General features: G+C 45.8%; 1 protein-coding gene across 4 annotated transcripts in view; it reads right to left on the reverse strand.

Annotated features, from left to right (window-relative positions):
• The window catches only part of LOC119390547 (monocarboxylate transporter 9), a 62,508-nt gene that overhangs the window by 32,764 nt on the left and 9,436 nt on the right, over positions 1 to 20,308 (reverse strand). Inside the window, exon 4 of one of the 4 annotated variants that reach the window (XM_049414865.1) lies at positions 17,054 to 18,272. The exons of 2 other annotated variants lie outside the window; for them this stretch is intronic. In XM_049414865.1, the coding sequence (XP_049270822.1) occupies positions 18,130 to 18,272 (143 nt within the window). In that variant the 3' untranslated portion in view covers positions 17,054 to 18,129. Of the gene's footprint in view, positions 1 to 17,053; positions 18,273 to 20,308 lie in introns of those variants that run through there. One more of the 4 variants, XM_037658154.2, reaches the window with a different exon arrangement.

Genomic DNA, 20,308 nt, shown 5'->3' on the forward strand with positions numbered 1-20,308 from the left:
GCAGGAGTACACATTTCAAGGGAACAAATTAGGCGAAGGTGCTTGCGAGACTGGCGCATAATTATAATACCGCAAAAAGTGTTCGGAGCACCGGTCAGAAATACTATGTATACAAAACGCACGACGCCACGCACCGCCACTCCTTAGCGTTTCTCAGTCAAAAGAAGCCCGCGGTGCTACGCGCAAATAGCGAAACGTTTACCGACCCTGAAGGAAAAATCACAGCATATCCACGGGGTGAATGATGATGAGTGGGGCGAAGCTACGGAGGGAATCATCTGTAAACCGTGAAACTCTTCCGTGAAATGCGCCCAGTACATAATATAAAGAGTGTGAAACATCGTGTATATATTAAACATCAAACTTTTATTGTACTGTTGGTATACGTGGTCCCTTCATTATCACTTGTGATCGGTGAAATGCAAGGAAGAAGTCCGCTCCCGAGCGCCAAGAGCGACCGCATTCCCCGCTCGCCCTGTGCGAATTAAAGGCAAGGCTAGAGGGAAGACAGGACGCGCGTTCCACGACGCGAGGTCGGTAGCATGCCCAACGAAAGCCAACGGAACGCGATCGTGCAAGTGCTCCGGCTTCGCATCGCCTCATGGTTCCATTTAGCGTCCCAAAACCAAACATATTGCTCAAGGTGTGCCTTGCGTTTTTCGTAGAAATAATTTCTTTATCATGTACATTAAGACGAAAAGTTGAAAGCTCACTAGAGTGTATCGCCCGCAAAGTATGTCTTTTAGTGTGATTTAACTCTCGTACGGCAGGGTCCTCGCGCCGTTGCCGGTCCACCTCGCCCGTTGACGATCGGGCGAGGTGGCTACATGCAACTACTACTACTACACTTTAAGAAAAACATCTGGCGTTCTTTCGTTCTTCTTTTACAAAACATCTGGCGTCTTTCGTTGGTTTATTTCATCAATCAACGGCGTTTTGAACAAAATTTTTATTGTTTAATCACGCACAGGAGAAATCTCACCAGGCACTACCTTGGAGGTAAACAATGGCTGCTAATGGCAATGAGAGACAGAAGAAGTCGGCTTTTAGCTAACACTTACACTTCTACTTCTACTAACGTTTCCTACTGGAACATGCCAATGGCTGCTAATGGGGAATGAGAGACAGAAGAATTCGGCTTTTAGTTAACGCGCACGCTGCGAATTTTTTATTGTTCAACAACGCACAGGAGAAATCTCCCACCGGCACCACCTTGGAGGTCAAAGCGTAAGACTTGTTACTCACTACTACGACCACGACGACTACGAGGGACGAACGGGTGCCGCCTTAAGGAGCTTCGCCCCTAAAAAACGCCTGTTCTGAGAATATACTGCCACGCGCGTTTATTGCTCAATTTTTATGAGTTCGGGGTGCGAGCAGCGGAACGCAAAACGCATCTCTCGCACCGCTTGTGAAGTCGCTTGATTGGAGCATGAAGGTGCGTCTACTTCGTTTCGCCGTCGTTTAGCAGCCAAGCTCACCGCGTCTCGGCAAGACGCGCTCGTCAAAAACGGGAAATCTATGCACTCTCAAGAGACGCTACATCATCGCGGGGGTGAGCGTCTGCCACGCTCAGCTAAATGTGCCTTATGTAAAGGCATACGCTAAAAAGTCAGAAGTGCACACAGCATTATTTTATCGAAATAACTGAACGTGTTAGAGGTGGTGCCTTTAAAACATCTGAAAAGCAAGTAGCATAGACTACACATACCTTTGAATCACGGAGAGAATGCATATCGATGTCATCCCGATGAACGGCACGCTCTCATTTCTCTTTTTGGTCGCCTTGGGAGAATGAAACCACTGGAACCTTCGGTACATCGCCAATATCGGCGACACTTGGGCCCACAGCACTGCTCTATTGGGAGAGCTTGCAGGTGTACAACATTCCGTGGACGAAGCACATCACATCACCACGCAGCACTTCACAAACGCAGACCACGGTCTTCAAGCAGACGCCAAAAGAAACACCAGTATACCATGGCAGGCTTCGTCAGGCTTAGCAATCCTGCTCTCTCAAACGGCGTGAGCATGCATGCGCACGTCTACTCAGCAGCAGACGAGGGTCAAAAATGACTGACGTCAGAGGCCAAGCCCGGAGTAGTGAGCAGGACTGAAAATATTCTAGAGGGCGCTGGCTCGGGCTAGTTCGGGCACGTCATGCGCTCGTGACATTGTGTGCGCATGACGTGTTCATGCATATGCGTCACCTGATCCTGCCGCTCGCCTGCCGAAGAGGGGAGGGAAGGGATTTGGCTTGCGAAGGCTACACGGCGCGAGCGGCAAGGGTTTCAAGCTAGCCTCCTCGCATAATGGTTTCGCGCCGCCTCAAAACATTGTTTTTCTCAGCTTCTAACAGACCGATTAGAAAAATTCTTCTGGCATACACTGTTCATTGGGCGCGCAAAAACTTCCAGTGTCTAACTAAAACTCGTTATGTCACCTGGTGAGGGGTCCTATAAACAACTGCCATCGAAGTTTCGGCACGGAGTTTTTGTTAAAACTTCGCGTGAGGTGTTCGAGTACTAGGATGAAAATTCTTGTCCCACCATCTATACCCTTGCCTCCTTCTCTTTAAAGAACGAAAAATAGAGTTTTAATTGCGCACACATACTATGACGAGTCAACGAGAAACGTGCCCGTCCGTCCATCCCTCTGTCAAGTAAGACGGTCATCGTTATGGAGAATAAATGAATATGAAAATAAAATAAATATCCTTCTTGTGGCTGGGTTTAGAACCCACTCCGAAGACGAGTATCTCCCCCACCGTGCTAAACGCCCTTTCTTTCATTCTTTTTTTTTGTCAGTTCACGGTATGTATAAAGCAGATTTCATGAGAATAAGCGATACGCTAACTAAATACACATTAGCGGCCGCCCGTTAATGTGTCGTGACTTTGGCTTTTTAAAATTCCTATAATGCTGCCATTGACTCAATCCTGGCCAGCCAGTCAGGTACAGGCTGTTGCGAGTTCAGCACTTAGGATATCGCTGCATGCACAAGACGAAAAGATACGCGCGTCGGTCGGCCATTCGGGTCACACTGGTAGTCCCCCATTCTTGAGCAGCTTTCTTAGAAAACTCAGAGCCTTTCCACTACTGCGAAGATTGAAGCGATCGAAGCAGTTACTCTGGTGGGTCTGGTATAATGAATATTCTTATAGCGAATATATTTATTTAATATCTAATCAGTAGCGGTCATCGGCGGTCTCTAATCCAAATCATGTAGTACATAAAGCCTGTTGTTTCAAAACAACAAAAATGGCGTAACGCTCGTTTCTTATGCAAGAGACGAAGTATTGTATTTGAGACAAAGTCGTTCACACCTCGCTGACACCTCCATTTTTTTTCGATGTAAGCACGCTAGATTAGTTGAGGTAATCGATTAGCCGAAAATTCCTCTTCCACGTGTCTCGACCGCGTACGAGATCCATATAGAGCTACGGCGTAATAAATGACAATGAGGCACATCCGTGCGACCTTATAATTGGTCACCACCACTCACTGGGCTAAACTCTTGCAAACCGTGAGTATTATCTGAGCCAAATGAGTGCGCTGTGCACGATGTCCAAACAAAATGTAAAATGACAACACTTTGTATGGAAGCTTCGTCAAATTTCGTGGTGGTGGAACAAAAGCCCTACCGATGACAAGGTGTAAAGCCGCCACGGGGTATCGTCGACATCCCAATAAATTAGATTTTGCGAAATTTTAATGTGAAACTCGCATTTCGGTGGTCGCGTGACGCGGCTGCTATGGGAGCGTTCCAGACGCTGACGAATGCTACGCAGAAGGTGCAAGACGACATGGCGATTCCACCCGAACACAATGTTTTAACGAAAGCCGCAACCTACAATAAAACTCTACGTTTACGCATTACTTAACTTTGATAAAACATTCTGACGGGATTTTATATTCATTCATTCATTCATTCATTCATATGACTATCACCATTGCTATCAGTGCGTCTTTTGCTTCAATCTGCGCCTAGCTTTCTAAGGAATTCGTAAGACGTTTAGAGGGTACCATTCTAAGCATTTGTTTTATCTCGTAGTCGTTTACTTAAAAGTTCAAATGGAAACAAAATTACACTTTAGCAGTAGATTTTATTGTGAACGATAAGAATAAAGTTATTTGTATAGGCAGGAAAACTCTGCAATATAACCAGATCAAGCATGGAGGATTTTCAGACTGACTTAAGCTGTGTTCCGTGATATATCCGGCTCCATGGACAGTGCACCCATACAGCTGGCCTCTATGCTTTAATGGGAGACAAGCGAGGAGAACAATGTTTATGTATTAGTGAATTTCCGGTTCGCAACAGGCTCCCCAAGCATCGCTTAGTGGCGCTGCTACGAATAAAAGGTTCGGCATATTCACTAACTAAATAATAACCATTTACTTGTCACAAAATACACTAGCCTCTTGGTAAGTGAAGGTAGTAAAATGCAGGTTAGTGGAACTTGCTACCTAGTTAGTGAGTGAATAATACTAGCTCGAAAGGCTAGTCCATTACTCAGTTGTTAGTAACCGCGCTAGCAACTTACTAACCGTATTAACTCTACTACATTTAGCCAATTAGAGGTTTACGCCGATTTTGTTTATATATGCGTGTGCATTGCCATATCAAGATGATTCTATTACAAAAGTGCATAAAGGATTGAAAAAAACGAAGTGGCATTGTCCTCGTGCATTAACTAATGGCCGCTGTCACTTGTCCAGTTAATGGGGATGGCAATCGCCGGGCGGATTCTAAGGGTTGGCGTCACGGCCCTCCGAAAACGCACCACGAAAGCGCGGACAATTTAGAGTTAGTCCTTTGGTGCGCCAGCGAACGCCGGTTGTGGTCCAAAGACCGAGTCGGAGCCGAGAGTCGATAACACAAACGAAAACGAAATATATTCTCAGTTAAGGCAATACAAATAATACAAACACATGCACACTCGGCTGGTACCAGTTACAACTTCACAATATAATTCAGATGGTGTTTACACAACGGGAGCTAAACAAACAGATCACACGCTACGATTGCAATCGCATGCATTACAACTATTCAACGACCGTTAAAGCCCTGCATAAACAATGGCGTATCCAGTCCACAATACTTGGACGGTAATCGAATGCTTCTGTTCAAGGAAACACTCACGCCAGCTCCAGCGTTGTTCGTCGTAGCTCAACTGTCGTCGTGACTTGTCACGGCTCACATGGTGTCGTCATCGGATTCTTCCAAATCGACGATCGACTGACCGCACACCATCATAAACACGTCTTCTTTGGCTAACGGAGCCACACGTAGCATAACTTCACCATCAGGGCCAACTGACTCGCTCACTCCTTCGCTGACTGTCTCACTGACTTCTCGACCCCTGTCTGCACTACTTCTCGACTCCTCCCTGACCGTCGTCGCACGTTTTAATCCCTTATCCCCCGGTTTCTAGAAGCGTCGGGAGAGTTCTTCGGCGTGCAGTACAGCTAAGGCTAGAGAAAGCTTTCTCGTAGGTTCGAATCGCGGCGGCATCGCTCGGTGCTGCGTCCCCCCTTCCTTCTAGAAACATCCAGGCTTTTGCCGGGCGTTGATCGTGTTGTCTGCTTCTGGCTCCAGTGGGTGAGGAGGATGCGGCGCGCCGGCGTCTTTTGATGTTCTCTTTTTTTTCGTCTTTCGCGCTTGTTGGGCGCGTGGCTCGCGCTGTTCTGTCTCGCAGCTGCTTGAAAGCGGCTGCGCGCGCGCTTTATAACGCTCGTTTGTGACAGCCGCTAATTGCTTAATGTAATTAAACAATTACCATGGTAAGTACACATCACAGCAACATACATAGAGGCATGAATTGATCACGAATGAGAACACAAACGCAAGCGCACACACAGAATAGCAAGACTTTTACGTAGCCGATATCTACTCCAGCAGCGGCTTGAAGACTATAGTATGTATGCTCCCACTTTCGGATAGCACACCGTGTACTGGTTAGCAACCATAAAATTTAGAAGAATAATTGATGCTTTCTACTCATTATCGTGTGCCCTTATATTTGCCTATATGCGTGCCATCACGTAGCACGTAACTTTAATTCTAAGGTAATCAATAAAATTAAAGTTTGTTTAAATTTTGCTAAAGACCGTCACGATTACGGCAAAGTATACTGCGCATCTACGAAAGATGTGGCAACGTGGGTGGCTAGTAGTTACTTAGTTAAAAACACCAAGTAAACTTTCTGGTTAGTGAAGGCAGCACTTTACGACTTTTAGTAACTGCTGGCTAGTAAACAGATTTCGCGAAGGTAGTGAAATAGGCTCGAAACTAGTAAATGCAAGCATTTACTAATCATTTACTAACTTTTTTTTCTAAGAGTGTACTCTTGACAGGCAGCGCCATCTCTGGCAGAAAAATAGAAACTGGGGGCAAGCAACGCGCGTTTTCCCTTCTTTCCAACGCGCTACCGCTCGCTTCCGTGCACGTGCAGAGCTCTTGCGGCGCCTCACAATGTACCGCCTGCAGTGCGGTTTCAAAAATGTATCCCAGCTAGACAGGCATTTCTGAAAGGCAAACGTAATCAAAGGAGAAAGGCTCGTCATTCACGTTTACGGTGAAGAGTAGACGATCGGCGACAACGACGCCCGACTCAACGGGAAATGCAATTCCCGAGTCGCGATTACACCCTGTAGGACCTATACCTCGAAGTAAGTCTCATTTTGTCATGGTAAAGATACATAATGGTCCATATGCACAGCGAAATGAAGCCGTGCACGCTATCGATGTTCTGCGTTGTGGAGTATCTTTTACCGTAGTTGCCTACATACATGGCGTGTCCCATCGCTTGAAGAGAGTGATATCAGAATATGAAGTTAGGGTGGCCTTTTCGGACACAAAGAAGCTGAATAGCATTTGTTCACTTCCTCGGCCGCGTAGGAAAGCAAATCAGGAAGGGAGAAAAAGGTGCTGCCGCATTCACATTGCGTTATGCACCGCATTCACATTGCATTATGCACCGCATTCGCATCAAACACCGCATTCACATTGCGGTATGCGTACGACAGTGTTGTATGAAATGCTGATCAGTTGTGGCCAAAAGTGCATAGGCCTGACCGAGAACTGACTGACTTTGAGTGCATCTTACCTCGTTAAAAGAGCCACCCTACTCCAGTTTCGCATTCCACGTCAAGCAGTCAGGGTGTAGCCCCTATCGCAAGGCACAACAATTCTTTTTCGGTGTAATAATCAATTAATCAGGGAATTAAGAAACGCTTTTCAGATGCGGAAGCACGGAGCCACATGCGTGAGCCAATCTTCGGAGCACCTCTTGGACAATGGAATGATGTTCCTTAACACCAAATAAAGATGTCATCCAACTTGTTTCTTTGAGAGCAATGGTGCTGTTATGTTGTTTCCTGAATGGTAACCGTGTTTCTGTGTTTTTCTTTTCTGTTAGTTAGCATATTTAAGATAGGGCCTCCACTTTTGAATATTTGTTCAAGGTGACAGTGTTGTACTCTAAGAGTCATTTAGATAGCTAACAGGTGACCCGCCATGGTTGTCTAGCGGTTATGGCGCTCTACTACTGACTCGAAAGTCGCGAGATCGAGTCCCTATCGCGGCGACCACAATTCGGTGGAGGCGAAATGCTAGAGGCCCGTGAGCCTAGATTTTGGTGCACGTTAAAGGACCCCAGGTGGTCGAAATTTCGACAGTTCTCAACTTCGGCGTCTGTGATAATCGTATCGTGGTTTTTGAACGCAGAACCCCAACAATTATCATAGATAACTAATATGTAAGAACTGGGATTGGAACAGTATATATTACATGTTTGCTTGTAAGTAGATGGAGGCTTGAAGTCAGCGCCTGCGATGTGTAAATTGTTGATCTATCCTTATCTTTTTGCGCTATTCATCAAGTCGGCATGCAGCTTTACCAGCCTGTCCAAGTTGCCGCTCTTGACAGGGGATCGATCGATCAATCAATCAATCAATCAATCAATCAATCAATCAATCAATCAATCAATCAATCAATCAAAGAAGGAAGGAAGGAAGGAAAATAACTTTATTGGGTCCTACTTTTTTACGCCACTAACAAAGATTGATCGATTGATTGATTGATTGATTGATTGATTGATTGATTGATTGATTGATTGATTGATTGATTGATTGATTGATTGATTGATTGATTGATCATTCTACGCAGCCCCGCTCCCAATGATCAATCAACCAATCAATCTTTGTTAGTGGCGTATAAAAGGTAATAAAATACTGGTAAATATCCAGGAGGAGGTCCGAAGGTCACGAACCAAAGGCGGGGCCTCCTTTGTCAATACACTGGAAAAACTAAATAGCAAACAAGGAAAAGCAAGAGCTTTTTTCAACCGCTACTAGTAACAAACAGATTACTAAACGTTAAAATTAGTACTTATGGAGTTGTACGCAGACAAAGCAATTTAACAAAGTGGAAGGAACTCAGCAGTTATACATTAAATAAACACATTTTTCATTTTCGCCTGAACACATGAATAAACATTATTTCTATTAGATTGCGTGATAGTGAATTCCATAATGAAACTGATGAGAAAACCAACAATAGTGGAACAACAATAGTCAAATGAGTTACGTTAGTGTCTACGGCGACGGCCGCTGAAGGGGAAGAAAACAGGTCAGATGTGGACGTCACACATCGCCAGTAACGCAAGTGAGGTACACGCATTGTCGATTACTGTATTACGTGTGAACGGTAATTCCCAATTCGAAGCCGTTCATGCCACTCGTAATGTGCTTCACCTTGAAGCGTGGTTCTTCACTCATCAGATTCATCACAACCACAGTGCATCTAGGATCAACGAAAGCTTCTACTGCGGGACCACCACATACAAGGGTACTTCGTGAGCAGGAAAGAATCGAAACCTCGCAGTCTTCGATACATGTCGCAGTTGTAGCATGCGAGACGGCTACGGTGAGCTATTCGACTGAACATGCGGGATGCTATGCAGCATGAGGGAAAGTCAACGAGGACGCTGGAGGAAGGGCGACCAATAGGTGTTAAAGGGAGACTAAAGCGAAACAATGAATTGGTTTACATTGATAAAGTGTGCTCGGAGAACTATTTTGTAGTTTATTTCACAATGATAGGTTTATTATTAGAGGAGAAAACCGAGTTCAAAGTTTCATTTTTAAATTTCGCGCCGAACTTTGTAATTCGTGACGTAAAAGATTTGAAAGAGCATTTAACGTATTTTGGCGCCACTGGCTCGTCGAAATTACCACAAACTCGTTATGTCAAGTCTCTGGCCCCCTTCAGAGGACAATGTACTTCGATTTAACCGATTAGGAACTACGTAGGCCCAAGCAGGCGCCGTCAAAAATATGTGACGTCACGGCAAATGGTGCGGGAATTCCAAGGTGGCGTCGCCACCTGTATTTTCTTTTTGCGCGTTTTCTTGCTTATTAAGCGTCTTCTCGCAGCAAGCGTGGTGTTTTTGGTATCGTGGAAGACTACTTTACTAATGCGAGAAAAATCGTTTTGCTCTTTAGTGTCCCTTTAAAACCGCGCCGACTAGACGAAGTGTCCACAGTCGAGTGTGAAGACAGGAAGGTGGAAAAAAACAAGCATCTCATAGTTTTTGCGCGGGCGCGTATAATAAAGGTGCTGATAAGACAGCATTCTTCAGATCGCTGGAAACAAAAAAAATACGCGCTTACCGTAGCTGACAGATACAGATTGTGCAACTATGCGGCGTATACGTATAGCTTTCGTGCCTCATATAAGCCGATCGTGAGACAGCTGCTTACAACTAACAACATGACACCCGAAGTATATACAGGATACAGGAGCTTACCTTGGATCTTATATCTCTAGCATTTCTTACCAATATTTGTTTGTGACCTCGAATTATCCTTTTCAGTGTTTACAGCGCGATCTTTCAACTATTCATTGACCCGTGCATTCATTTATTTCTGAAAGCGTCTATGAATGGCTCTTGGGCGAAGTAATAATAATGTAGTTTTAGTACACGATGCACAGGAGACAAGAAACACACCTAGTAAAACTCCTAAACAGTAGCATACACGGTACCTTCGCCCTCTTAGGAAGAGTGAAAGGACTCTTATCTGAAGGATCACATTACTACTCCTGAGGGATTGAGAATACTCTTTCCGGTAACACTCCTAAGTGCGTAAATGACACACACCGAAGCGTCAAGCTACTATACAACAATTTTAAGGTACTCAATTGACTCATGCTCTAGTGTCGCGCGGCTACTGTTTTAAAACTTGAATTATTCATTTTAAGGAATTCCAATATTGCTTGCCGTTCTACCCAGTGACTGCAAAAGAAGAATAGTTCAATTTTAGCATTATTTTAATTAATTTGTCAAAATAACGCCGCTTTTCCAGCAGAGTAATATAGAAAGCGCGAGAAGATGGCCTGTCATTTCCAATTAAGTTGTTGAGGGAGAACTAATTTGCAAATTTTGGTAGTATTAAAGCAAACTAAAAAGTGTGACAGGGATGTGCATGGTGCGATATGTTATAAAATCAACTGCAGAAATCGGCTGCACGTTTCCGTATTTAATTCTTATGGTTATGGATAAATCAAAAAGCAGTGATGTCTAGAGGCATCGGACTTGTGACATGCTATGTTGTCGCTCCTGTTCAGCGTGAGCAGCCATGAGAAATGGTATCTGAAAAGCGGGGCGTGATGTTGTAATGAGAAAACGGAATTGTAGCAAGAGTTTGCAAAACTCAGCACAATAAGGGATCTGCACATGCATAATAAAAGGTCACAAAAGAGAACAAACGCAAACCGACATGAAAAGGAACACTGTATTTTCCGTTATCGAGCAAAACACAACTTGCAAAATAGTAGCTTTTTTAACATGTCACTTCGTAACGAAGCTGCACCGCAAGACGATGTGATCCTTTCTTAAACAACAAACGAAAAACGAAATCGGTTTAGGCTCCTTTGCGTGGCTGCCACTCACCTATTTTCCTCCGTCATCTTGTCCAAACAGACGGAGTGAAGGAGCGAGTGCCTCGTTGACAGAGTGAACGGCGCTGATAACTTTCCCATCACGAGTGGCGAGGCGACAGACCACTGCGGCACCTTGGTTTCTCTGAGCGTGGCTGTCAACTGAAGTGAAGGGGCGGGAGAGTCGATCCGGGATTCTTGGAATAACTAACACACGCGGACTGATTATTTGGATTTAGAACAACTCTTGGTGCAACGCACCGTAACTGTACAAACATGTGGCACGAGCGTTTCGCTTTGAATTATCTCTCAAAGAAAACACTTTCACGTAAAAGAAAGCGGGAAGCTCGTTTTGCAAGAGGCAGAGGCTACACACGAATGAAAGCACTTCTTTTCTGAAAAATCTCTTAAAAATTCGCTCCCGGAATAAGCCTAGCTTTGCGCCGGCGTATTCCGACACCCAAGTGCTTCTTCCTGTCGTTAGGGGCTCGCCGTAAGCAGTTATCGACCGCGTGTTTTAGAAACGTAACCCATCCCTAAAACCTCGGGTGAACGCATACGAGTGGGAGCGACCGAACGACCCACAGAGCGCGCGGATGCCGTCTACGTTGAAACTGGACATGTCATATGGTAGAATCAGTGGCGTAGACAGGGGGCGGAGCACCGTGCCCGTGCCCCCCTCCCCCGATATCTTTTTTTGCAATGGCATACAGAGGACAAAACAACACTCGACCACATCTGCTTGCCAGGCGCCCACTTCAGATCAAGGAGGTGCCCCGTACCGAAACATTTTTTTTTTTTGTGCGCGCCTGACTGAAATTACCGCACATAGCTTCTTCCACAGTGTATGTACACTCACTCGATTCTGTCATAACCCCGAACGTCATCGCAGATGTAGGCAAACCATGAAAACAGCAAACATAAACGAGGAGAAAAGAGTCCACGGCGGCGGCACCAACAACGCGCGCCGTCGATATTGTAGCCATTTTAACCTTCCCGGCGAGGCGAGGCCAATTTGTCTCATTGTCGCGTACGAGCTAAAAGCATCGTACTATACCTGCACCTCAAACTGCCTCCTTTGAATAAACAAAAAGAACATTACGTTTAGCGCGTCTAAGTGTTCTGCACACAGACATTTTTTTTAAGTTTTCACGTGTGGACGCACGTTGCACTTTCAATGACAATGCATTATCAGGACTAACTCGAAAGCGTAACTCGAAAAGGCATGGTGTACGTTCAGAAGTACAGACACCATCTGCGATCAGCAAGCAATCGCCCTTGATAAGTGACTGCATCGCTTATTTTACGGGAGCTTGTACAACAACGCGCATATCGGCCTCAACTCGATAATAGGCTGTAATCCACAACAGCCCCGCGGACGCAGACTGCCATTGGAAATGGCTGGCAGCGTACCTCCGCAGAGCTGCGGCAGACGCCCACCTAAAGCTGTATAATTAGTGCCTACGAAAGCAGTACACTCACCGTTAACAAGCTCACGTTGTCCGTGTCCCCAACTCCATCAATACGGCGTCCCCCAAGCGTCTTTTTGAGCACAGAGGCTCCGCGCACATGGCGTGACTGCAACCGAAGATACCGCGCTTTCTCAAACACAAAATTATAACACGCGCAACGCACCCCAAGAGACAGGGAAGACTGATGCGCAACGCACACCAAGAGACTTGGGGGGACTGAGAGAGGAGGCCTCGTCGCCAAAGGCTATCCGCGGCACCAGAGCACACAGCGCATACGAACGGCACCGAACGCCAGCCACATGATATGACGTATACGGTGGAGTCTTCATCACGAAAGCCAATCGAAACGCGCTTCATGAGAGTCGAGTGACTCTTGCAGAAATGTAAACTCTCTTTTTCTTCTTCTAGCTTCCAAAATGGGTCAAATGGATAACCGAATAGTAGTGAGGGCACCATGAACCTCCTTTGACTCTTTTTGTTAGAGTGTAGGATGCAGAAAAAATTGAGTGTAACACTGCACAGCAACTATAGCAAAAGTTTTGCAGTAATTCAAAGCCATGTGTGGTGGACTTACACGATCTTTATAAACCACGCCCTATGAAGCAGTTTCTGACCTTGTGTCGTTTAACTCTCGGAGTCACGCGCTTGTGCACCAGGGTCTTTGAGGCCGATTTGTTTGAGGCAGTTAATAGTCTCTGTGAACCATAGCTACTGCTTAACGCAGCTCTGAGGAATCTACTTCGCTGCGTGTTGCAATCGTGGACCCACATGGAATGGAAGTGTTCTTCAGTGGATAGGCCGTTGGGGTGACCATCGTAACTTTTGAAACGCAGAAATGAACATCTAAGTTTGCGTGCATGGTTTCCCTCGCAACTTCCTTTCTGGAAAGCTGCACTGAAGGACGTAGTCGTCGTTTGCAAATTTTTAATGTCAGTTTATCATTTTCATTGGTTTCGCACTTTGTACTCGGAAGATTATGGAAACTCAAAAAGTGTTGTGCGTGTAATGTTTTATGAGAGTATGACTGGATAATTATTTTGGTTGCATGACTAAGCCGTCATCATAGTCTAGCTATTTCAATTTTACAACAACAATTTCTTTCTTCTATTTCTTCCAGTTATATAACTCATCCTGCTTAATCTGGAACAAGCGCTACACGAACTACATTATGGCAATAAGACGGAAAGGGGGGCTAGTTGGTTTGGCTGCATTGTGGAAATTTTGCGCGCACCACATGTAGACACAAAGAAAAAGTTCACAAGGACCAGCGCAGACTAACAAGTTATTAATCTGCGTTGGTTCTTGTGAAGTTTCTCTTTGTGTCTTCGTGCGGTGTGCGCAAATTTTCCACAATACATTATGGCTTTCGTGCTGTTGTCGTGTACGTAAAAATAAAGATAGATGTAAATACATTTGGACTTTTCTTTTTTGCTTTGACACTTGCCCAAACACCAAAGGTCAGTTGCAGCTTACACAATTAACAAATGAAAACAGCTGGCAGTCTGCATCGCTAGGTATGTGTTTGTGTGTATTTGTTTACGTGTGCTCTTTTTTCCTTATGTGAGCTGAAATATACCTAATAGGAAAATGGGAGTAGCCCAGACTAAAGCGAAAGGCAGGTACGCGATACTGGACGTACAGTCCCATCCCATTGCCATCGCTCCTCGCCTGACCCGATATGATCTCTACTTCCAATCTTTTTCCGCACTTTTCCCAACGACCGAACATAATAATTGTCGGAGTTTAACGTCGCAAAAACCACTATATGATTATAAGGGACGCCGTAGTGGAGGGCTCCGGAAATTTCCACCACCTGCTGTAACGTGCACCTACATCTAAGCACACGGGCCTCAAGCACTTTCGCCTCCATCAAAAATGCAGCTGCAGCCGCGGCTGGGATTCGATTCCGCGACCTTCGGGTCAGCAGTCGAGCGCCTTACCCACGGCACCACCGTGGCGGGTAGAAGCCCCGATAAATACTGAGCCGTGCTATCGACTACGGCTGCGGAAATAGTCGTGTTTTCCTCAACTCAACCTCATTTATGTGCGTGTCCTGGTCTTAACTGTAATACGCACGCGTGTCCATCTCTCTTTTATACCGTCTCTCTTTTCGCCCCTCATCCCTTCCTCCAGTGCAGGGTAGCAAACCGGACGTCCATCTGGTTAAGCTCCTTAGTTCTCCTTGCCTCCCTCTCTCAACGATATTAACCAACAACCTTCGAAGTCAGTTGTGACAGAAGGCGTATGAACTGGTGCCAAAAATAATCGCTGGAAGGCATTCAATGATTTCTTATTTGTTTCGATGTCTTTCCGGTTTACTACCTTGTTTGCTGATAATTTTTTTCTTTTTTTTTATAGTCACTACTTTTTTAGATTCGTCGGCTTTCACCTTATTGATGCCCCCATATGCCTGCAGCATGCATTCAACATCTCGGCATTAGTTGCGTCTGTTCACTTCTGTAAGACCATGTTGGCCTTGGACGTATAGAAATAAAGATTAGTGAAGGTTCGGTTGTTTCCTGCCGCGGCAAACAAGCATACCGTCTGATAAGAAAATGGAAAGGTTTGTTTACGAACTGTTGCTCTCGGAGGGTCCCAGCACTTGCTTCGGGGGGGGGGGGGGGGGGCAAGGTCTTCTATGATTCAGTACTCCAACCACAGGAAGACGTGCGGAAATTGCAAGCTCAGCGTATCGTTGTTGCTGATCGCTCTGAGAAAAGTTAGCCAGGCAGTCAGTTTTGACGGCGCCTCCGTGACTGACAACGAGGCAAACCCGATAAGCCGGCTTCTCCTTCAGTCGTGGTAAAATAAACGCATTCACGGCAGCGCCATCCGTTCATTGCGGGCCCCGCCTGATATGCTCTACATGAACTTCGCAACGAGAACGAAACGTGCCGGCAGCAATAGAAAAGAAGCCGCTTCTTTCAGCACTTCATTGGGATATTGTGAAAAGGGAGCGAAGCAGTTTCGACACATCGGAATTACATATTGAAACATTAGCTAGTGCCGTTTAGCCTGGCAAGGTTTAAAAAAGCCACACGGTTGCTTATGCATTTGCCTAAGGCTGCTCGGAGGGGAAAGCCATCATTTTATGCGATAGCAATTATATGGACAGTCTCGGCTGATTTTTGCCGTCGTCGTCGCCGCCGTCATGCACCGTATATGTACAGTACGGTCCACTGTTAAAGGGAACACTCGAATGGGCAACTTTCATTTTCTTGGCCCCTTAACGGCTAGTGGATGCGGAAAGATTGTTTAAACACGTTACTAGTCTATCATAAGGGTTCGGCACTATCAATCACCAGTAGTGTTATGCAAATCTAAGCCACTATGCTTTTGTAGGAGAGCGAAATCCGGACATACCCGAAACGCAAGTGTCCCCTTTAACAGTGGACCCGTCTGTACATGTCAAAAAATATATATATATATATATATATATATATATATAAGTCACAAAGAAAAGTAATTCAGAAAAACTTTCCGACTCGCGGAATCGAACGGGCGACCTCGCGCTTTCAAACGCGCGGCGTTAGACGGTTACGCCACCAACTGTACCGTCTTCCAGTCTGCTAACAGCGAGCTATTTATATACACCATTTCCTTCAGCATGCTTTCCAGGTCACCACATAGATGGCGCGATGTGCGCGCTTTAAAGATCGTCGCCCCGCTCCTGCGAACGCCGTTGCTCTTCTCCCTACAGGGCGTGGTCGCCTTCGTGCGCTTATCTCGAGGAAAGAAGGGGGCGGTCGGGGTGGGGTGGGGGGAGCGGGCGGCTGTATATTTTGTGCTTTCCCTGCGATGTCGGCGCTGAAGTCACAGAGAGTACGAAGGTCGCTTCGCTCGCTGCAGCGGCCGCGTTTGCGAAAGGAGCGCGCTCTTCAAACTGAAATAAGTAACAACTGTGACAGTTAGTTCGCGCTCGTCCTGTGTCTACCTGTTCGTTCGTTTCGTGCGTCCTGCTTTATGTTTGAGCAGTGCGCTTCAAGTGTCGAGCTGTGACGCATGATAGTTCGCGCTCGTCCTGTGTGCGTTCTTTTCGTGCGTCCTTTGGGCTCGAGCGACGCGCTGGCAATTTCGAGCTGCTTTCCGTTCTTCGCGTTACATTCCAATTTATGGCTATCGCATTCATTGCTTCGCCGTTGCGGCGAAACTGTGACTTTTTTTCTCAGTCGATTCCATGGATCACGCCCGGAAGCTTTCCGCCCTCCAACGTGGTCTTGCACTGCCTCTGAGATAGGAAAATTTGGCAGCTTTCTGCACCTCACGTGGTTTTGCAGTGCCTCCGCGATCCACCCACTTTTGACCAATCACCAATGTCATGGAATGAAGTCATCACGTGACGCCACGATTACGTCATGATGACATCACAAATTTCGGCGAAGGGGCGTCATGATTGCGTCATAAGACGACGTCATCACATGGGGATGCTTTTAGGATCACTCGTCTTGACGCCGCCGACGCCGACGGTCCCTCTTCGCGGTTTATGAGGCATCTAAGGCTATCGCCTTAATAAATATATCGCTGTCATTGGGGAATGCAATGTGTGGTGACGATTTCGTACAAACACGTGGCAAGTGAAGAAAAAAACGAGTCGATTGCTTTCAGAAAATATTGAACATTTTATTTACATTCCGGCGAGCTACTAGATTCAGCTCACGTCGAAAAATTGTATCACAGCAATGTTGGTATCACAACCACAGAACACTAACATTTGTGGCTCCAGTTTTCTCGCGGGGTTGAGCTCTTTGGTTTGATTAAACCAACGCTTTCTTTTAACAAACAGCGAGTTATATCCCTTTACAGCCTAGCTAAGAACAATTTCTCGCGGGCGTCGCATTTCTTCACAATCTGCGCATCGGTTAAGTCATCGGGGTGCGGTTAATCCTAGCCGACTTGCGTAGTTTCTGAACACGCGACCTGAAAGTTAGCTCCGAAACATATCTATTGCGTGTCGCTCACTAATCACCAATATACAGCAGATTTCCTTCCTTTCCAAATCGGAAAGTTAATAATTAAGCATCACTCCAGCGCTATTCCTTACAAAGAGATTCACATTTATTCTAGGAGTGACCTCAGGGCGGGTAACGGAAATTTATTTTTTTCGCTATATTCAGTCACGGTTGTCAAGAAAAATATAATCACATTTAACAATTTTTCATCGAACCCGACAAAAGGATTTCTCGAGCTATGTACAGAGCCCTTCTTTTATATCAGCCGGATCACAGGAGGTCTGTATGTATAGTGTGCGCATTCTTTTAGAGGCTTTGCGTAACATCCCGTGGAGCGCAATTTCATCACGGACCTGTACCATGGGCAATTTATTTCCGCCCTGTGTGTTAAGTTTACTTTGGTCGGTTGAATTCCGAAGTTCTTTCCATACAAATACATTTCTAAGCTTTGTTAAACCGAATAAAACTGGGCAAATATAGCATGCCTGCTTAGGCGCCCCTGTGATAAGAGCACGCATCCCTGATCTTTCTTGTGCATTGAGTAACTAGAGCTCAGTGCAGTTCCTGCACACATTTCAGGGACAGTGCTCTTGCATCCACATTACCGGAGCGTTCAAGTGACCCCTTGCGCCTTGGATTACCGCTAAAATGATGTCCTCGCAAAATATGCCTAGAGATACGGTATGCCTTGCAGAATGATGATATAACGCGAATATTAACGGAACTTCCTATTTGTGTGGGAAAACGCTGGGTGTCAAATGTGCCTAAGGGTTGTTAATTTCGATTGCGGTCTTCCGTCTATTGCGGCAGGCAAGGAACAGGGCAAACTGGAGCGTGACAAGGAAGTTGATCCCACCAAGCATCCTGTAGAAGTTGTCGTACGATCCTCCCGAATCCCGGAAGTAACCTGCAACGCAAAATACAGAAATAAATAAGAAATGACGGATGAGAGTTCATCGAGTAGTATTCTTAGGCAATAGAAAAAAGTCAATTCTGTTACGCTCCATCGTACCTGTTAGCCAAGCGGCAGACCTTCCTTAGAACGTTCACTCTCACGCGCTCAGTACCACCACTGTGCTAAGTATGAACGGCTAAGTATTAAGGGTGTATAACGCGCCCCAATTAACTGTATTTTATCAGATCTTTGATTAGGAACAGGTGGTATAAAGGGCAGTATGACTGGGGCCATTACTCCAGAACAGGGGCCCAGCATAGAATTCGATACTCCTGTTTTTCCAATCACACAAGAAGACGGAGGCATAGTGCTGTCGTATGACTGAACTCCTAAAGAAAGCTAGTATGCACTGAGGACGTGAGTGATTTCGTTGGTCAGTGTCGTATTCCATACAAAAGAATTAACGAACAGAAACATGACCTTATTTCTTAGCCTGGTGGTTCCATGGTACCAATTTCCCACAGCCCGCAGTGGTCTTGAACTGCTAGAGCAACCGCTTCTGATGCAGTGGTATTGGGTTCCATTCTAAATGCTGCTGTGGACTCGTTGTTCTCTTTGGTTTTCTATTTTCTCTGTGGGCATCGGTTTTTTTATTTTATCAGTAGAGGTGCCCCCCTACCAGACGCTTATTTGCGTGTGGGTTATCATCTGGAAAGGTGGACCGATAAGGATCTACGAAGTCTCTGGGAGCATTTTGTCCTACCACAGGTTTGTTCAAATGGTATTGTACCTGTGCCCGCCGCTACAGGCACAGGTATAATTGGTTCAAGCGCGCTTCCACCCGGTACTCGGCAGAAGGAAGTCTCTAGATGGTTGCGCGAGCACGAGGCCTGTGGGAAATTGGCGGCGTGGGACCTCCAGGCCTCTAAATAAGGGCACCACTTTTATTACAAATCATTTTGCAAACCACAGCCACGCAAGCTGAAGAAACGACAGTTCCTCGTTAATTAACATCGGCTAACATTGCTCGAAACAGGTAAATGTCGAGCTGAGAAAAACTCCAACAATAAGAAAAGCAATAACAACCAAAGGACGGTGTGCAACGCAGCTACTGTTCCTTCCGTGTACATTGTTACCAGTGAAAACTCCAAACATGGTACTATGCACTGACATAACGGGTGGGCTAATTTGGCAGAGCTTTCCGCTCCGTGCTGCATATTGCCTCAACGGCGGCGAGTCCTTTTCCTCAGTTTCAATATCTGACAGAGAGTATGACCGAAGAAAGAGAGGGGCAGTTAACTACGTGTCTCAATTTCGGACCTTAAACTCACGGAGAGAGAAGGTGTTGAAAGCGAAAGAATGAAAGAGAGGACTGGAATTTTGAGTAGGCGCGCACGCTATTCGACGCGTTCTTTTTTTTACAGGCACGAAGTTGTTTTGATTTCGCGGAATGCAAAACTGCACGCCTGCTTCTCTGGGGCGACGAAAAACGAGCCTGTTAGTCCAAGCTTCTTAGTCTATGCAAAGAACCGATCGCCCAGTTGCCTGAACACAAGCGGAAAGTCTGGTTTCTTGGAGGCCTCCAGTTTCTTGACATCACTGCGCCCTAAGCGCAGATATGTTTATGTATGGGGCAACTTAAGAGAATGAACGGCGATGTAAAAGTAAGAGATAGAGCCAGAAAACAGTTTCGGGCGGCTCCTAAATGCTGTAACAGCACATAAAACATGAAGCTTAGATGCAGATGATCATAGATTAGTTGAAAGACGCAGAAGCTTGCAATGCTGGATGCCTCATAGCCTCGCAATACTCTGCCAATGTGGCCAGGGCGCACACCTCAAGAAACATTTTAGCAGCGCAGAAAAGACACCCAGATTCAGCGCTGTATCGCTGGGTCTTTCTTTGTATTCCGTCTTTTTCTCCTGTTAAAATCTTTCTTAAGTAGGAACCAAATAGACGAAGCACCCGTTTTAGCGCAGGCCTTATTACATTACTTAAAGCATCGTGCTGTGACCACCTCTGCTACCCTACCGCATTCCCTCTGAGTC

The sequence above is a fragment of the Rhipicephalus sanguineus genome, chromosome 4, assembly GCF_013339695.2.
Source record: "Rhipicephalus sanguineus isolate Rsan-2018 chromosome 4, BIME_Rsan_1.4, whole genome shotgun sequence".
Classification (NCBI taxonomy): domain Eukaryota; kingdom Metazoa; phylum Arthropoda; class Arachnida; order Ixodida; family Ixodidae; genus Rhipicephalus; species Rhipicephalus sanguineus.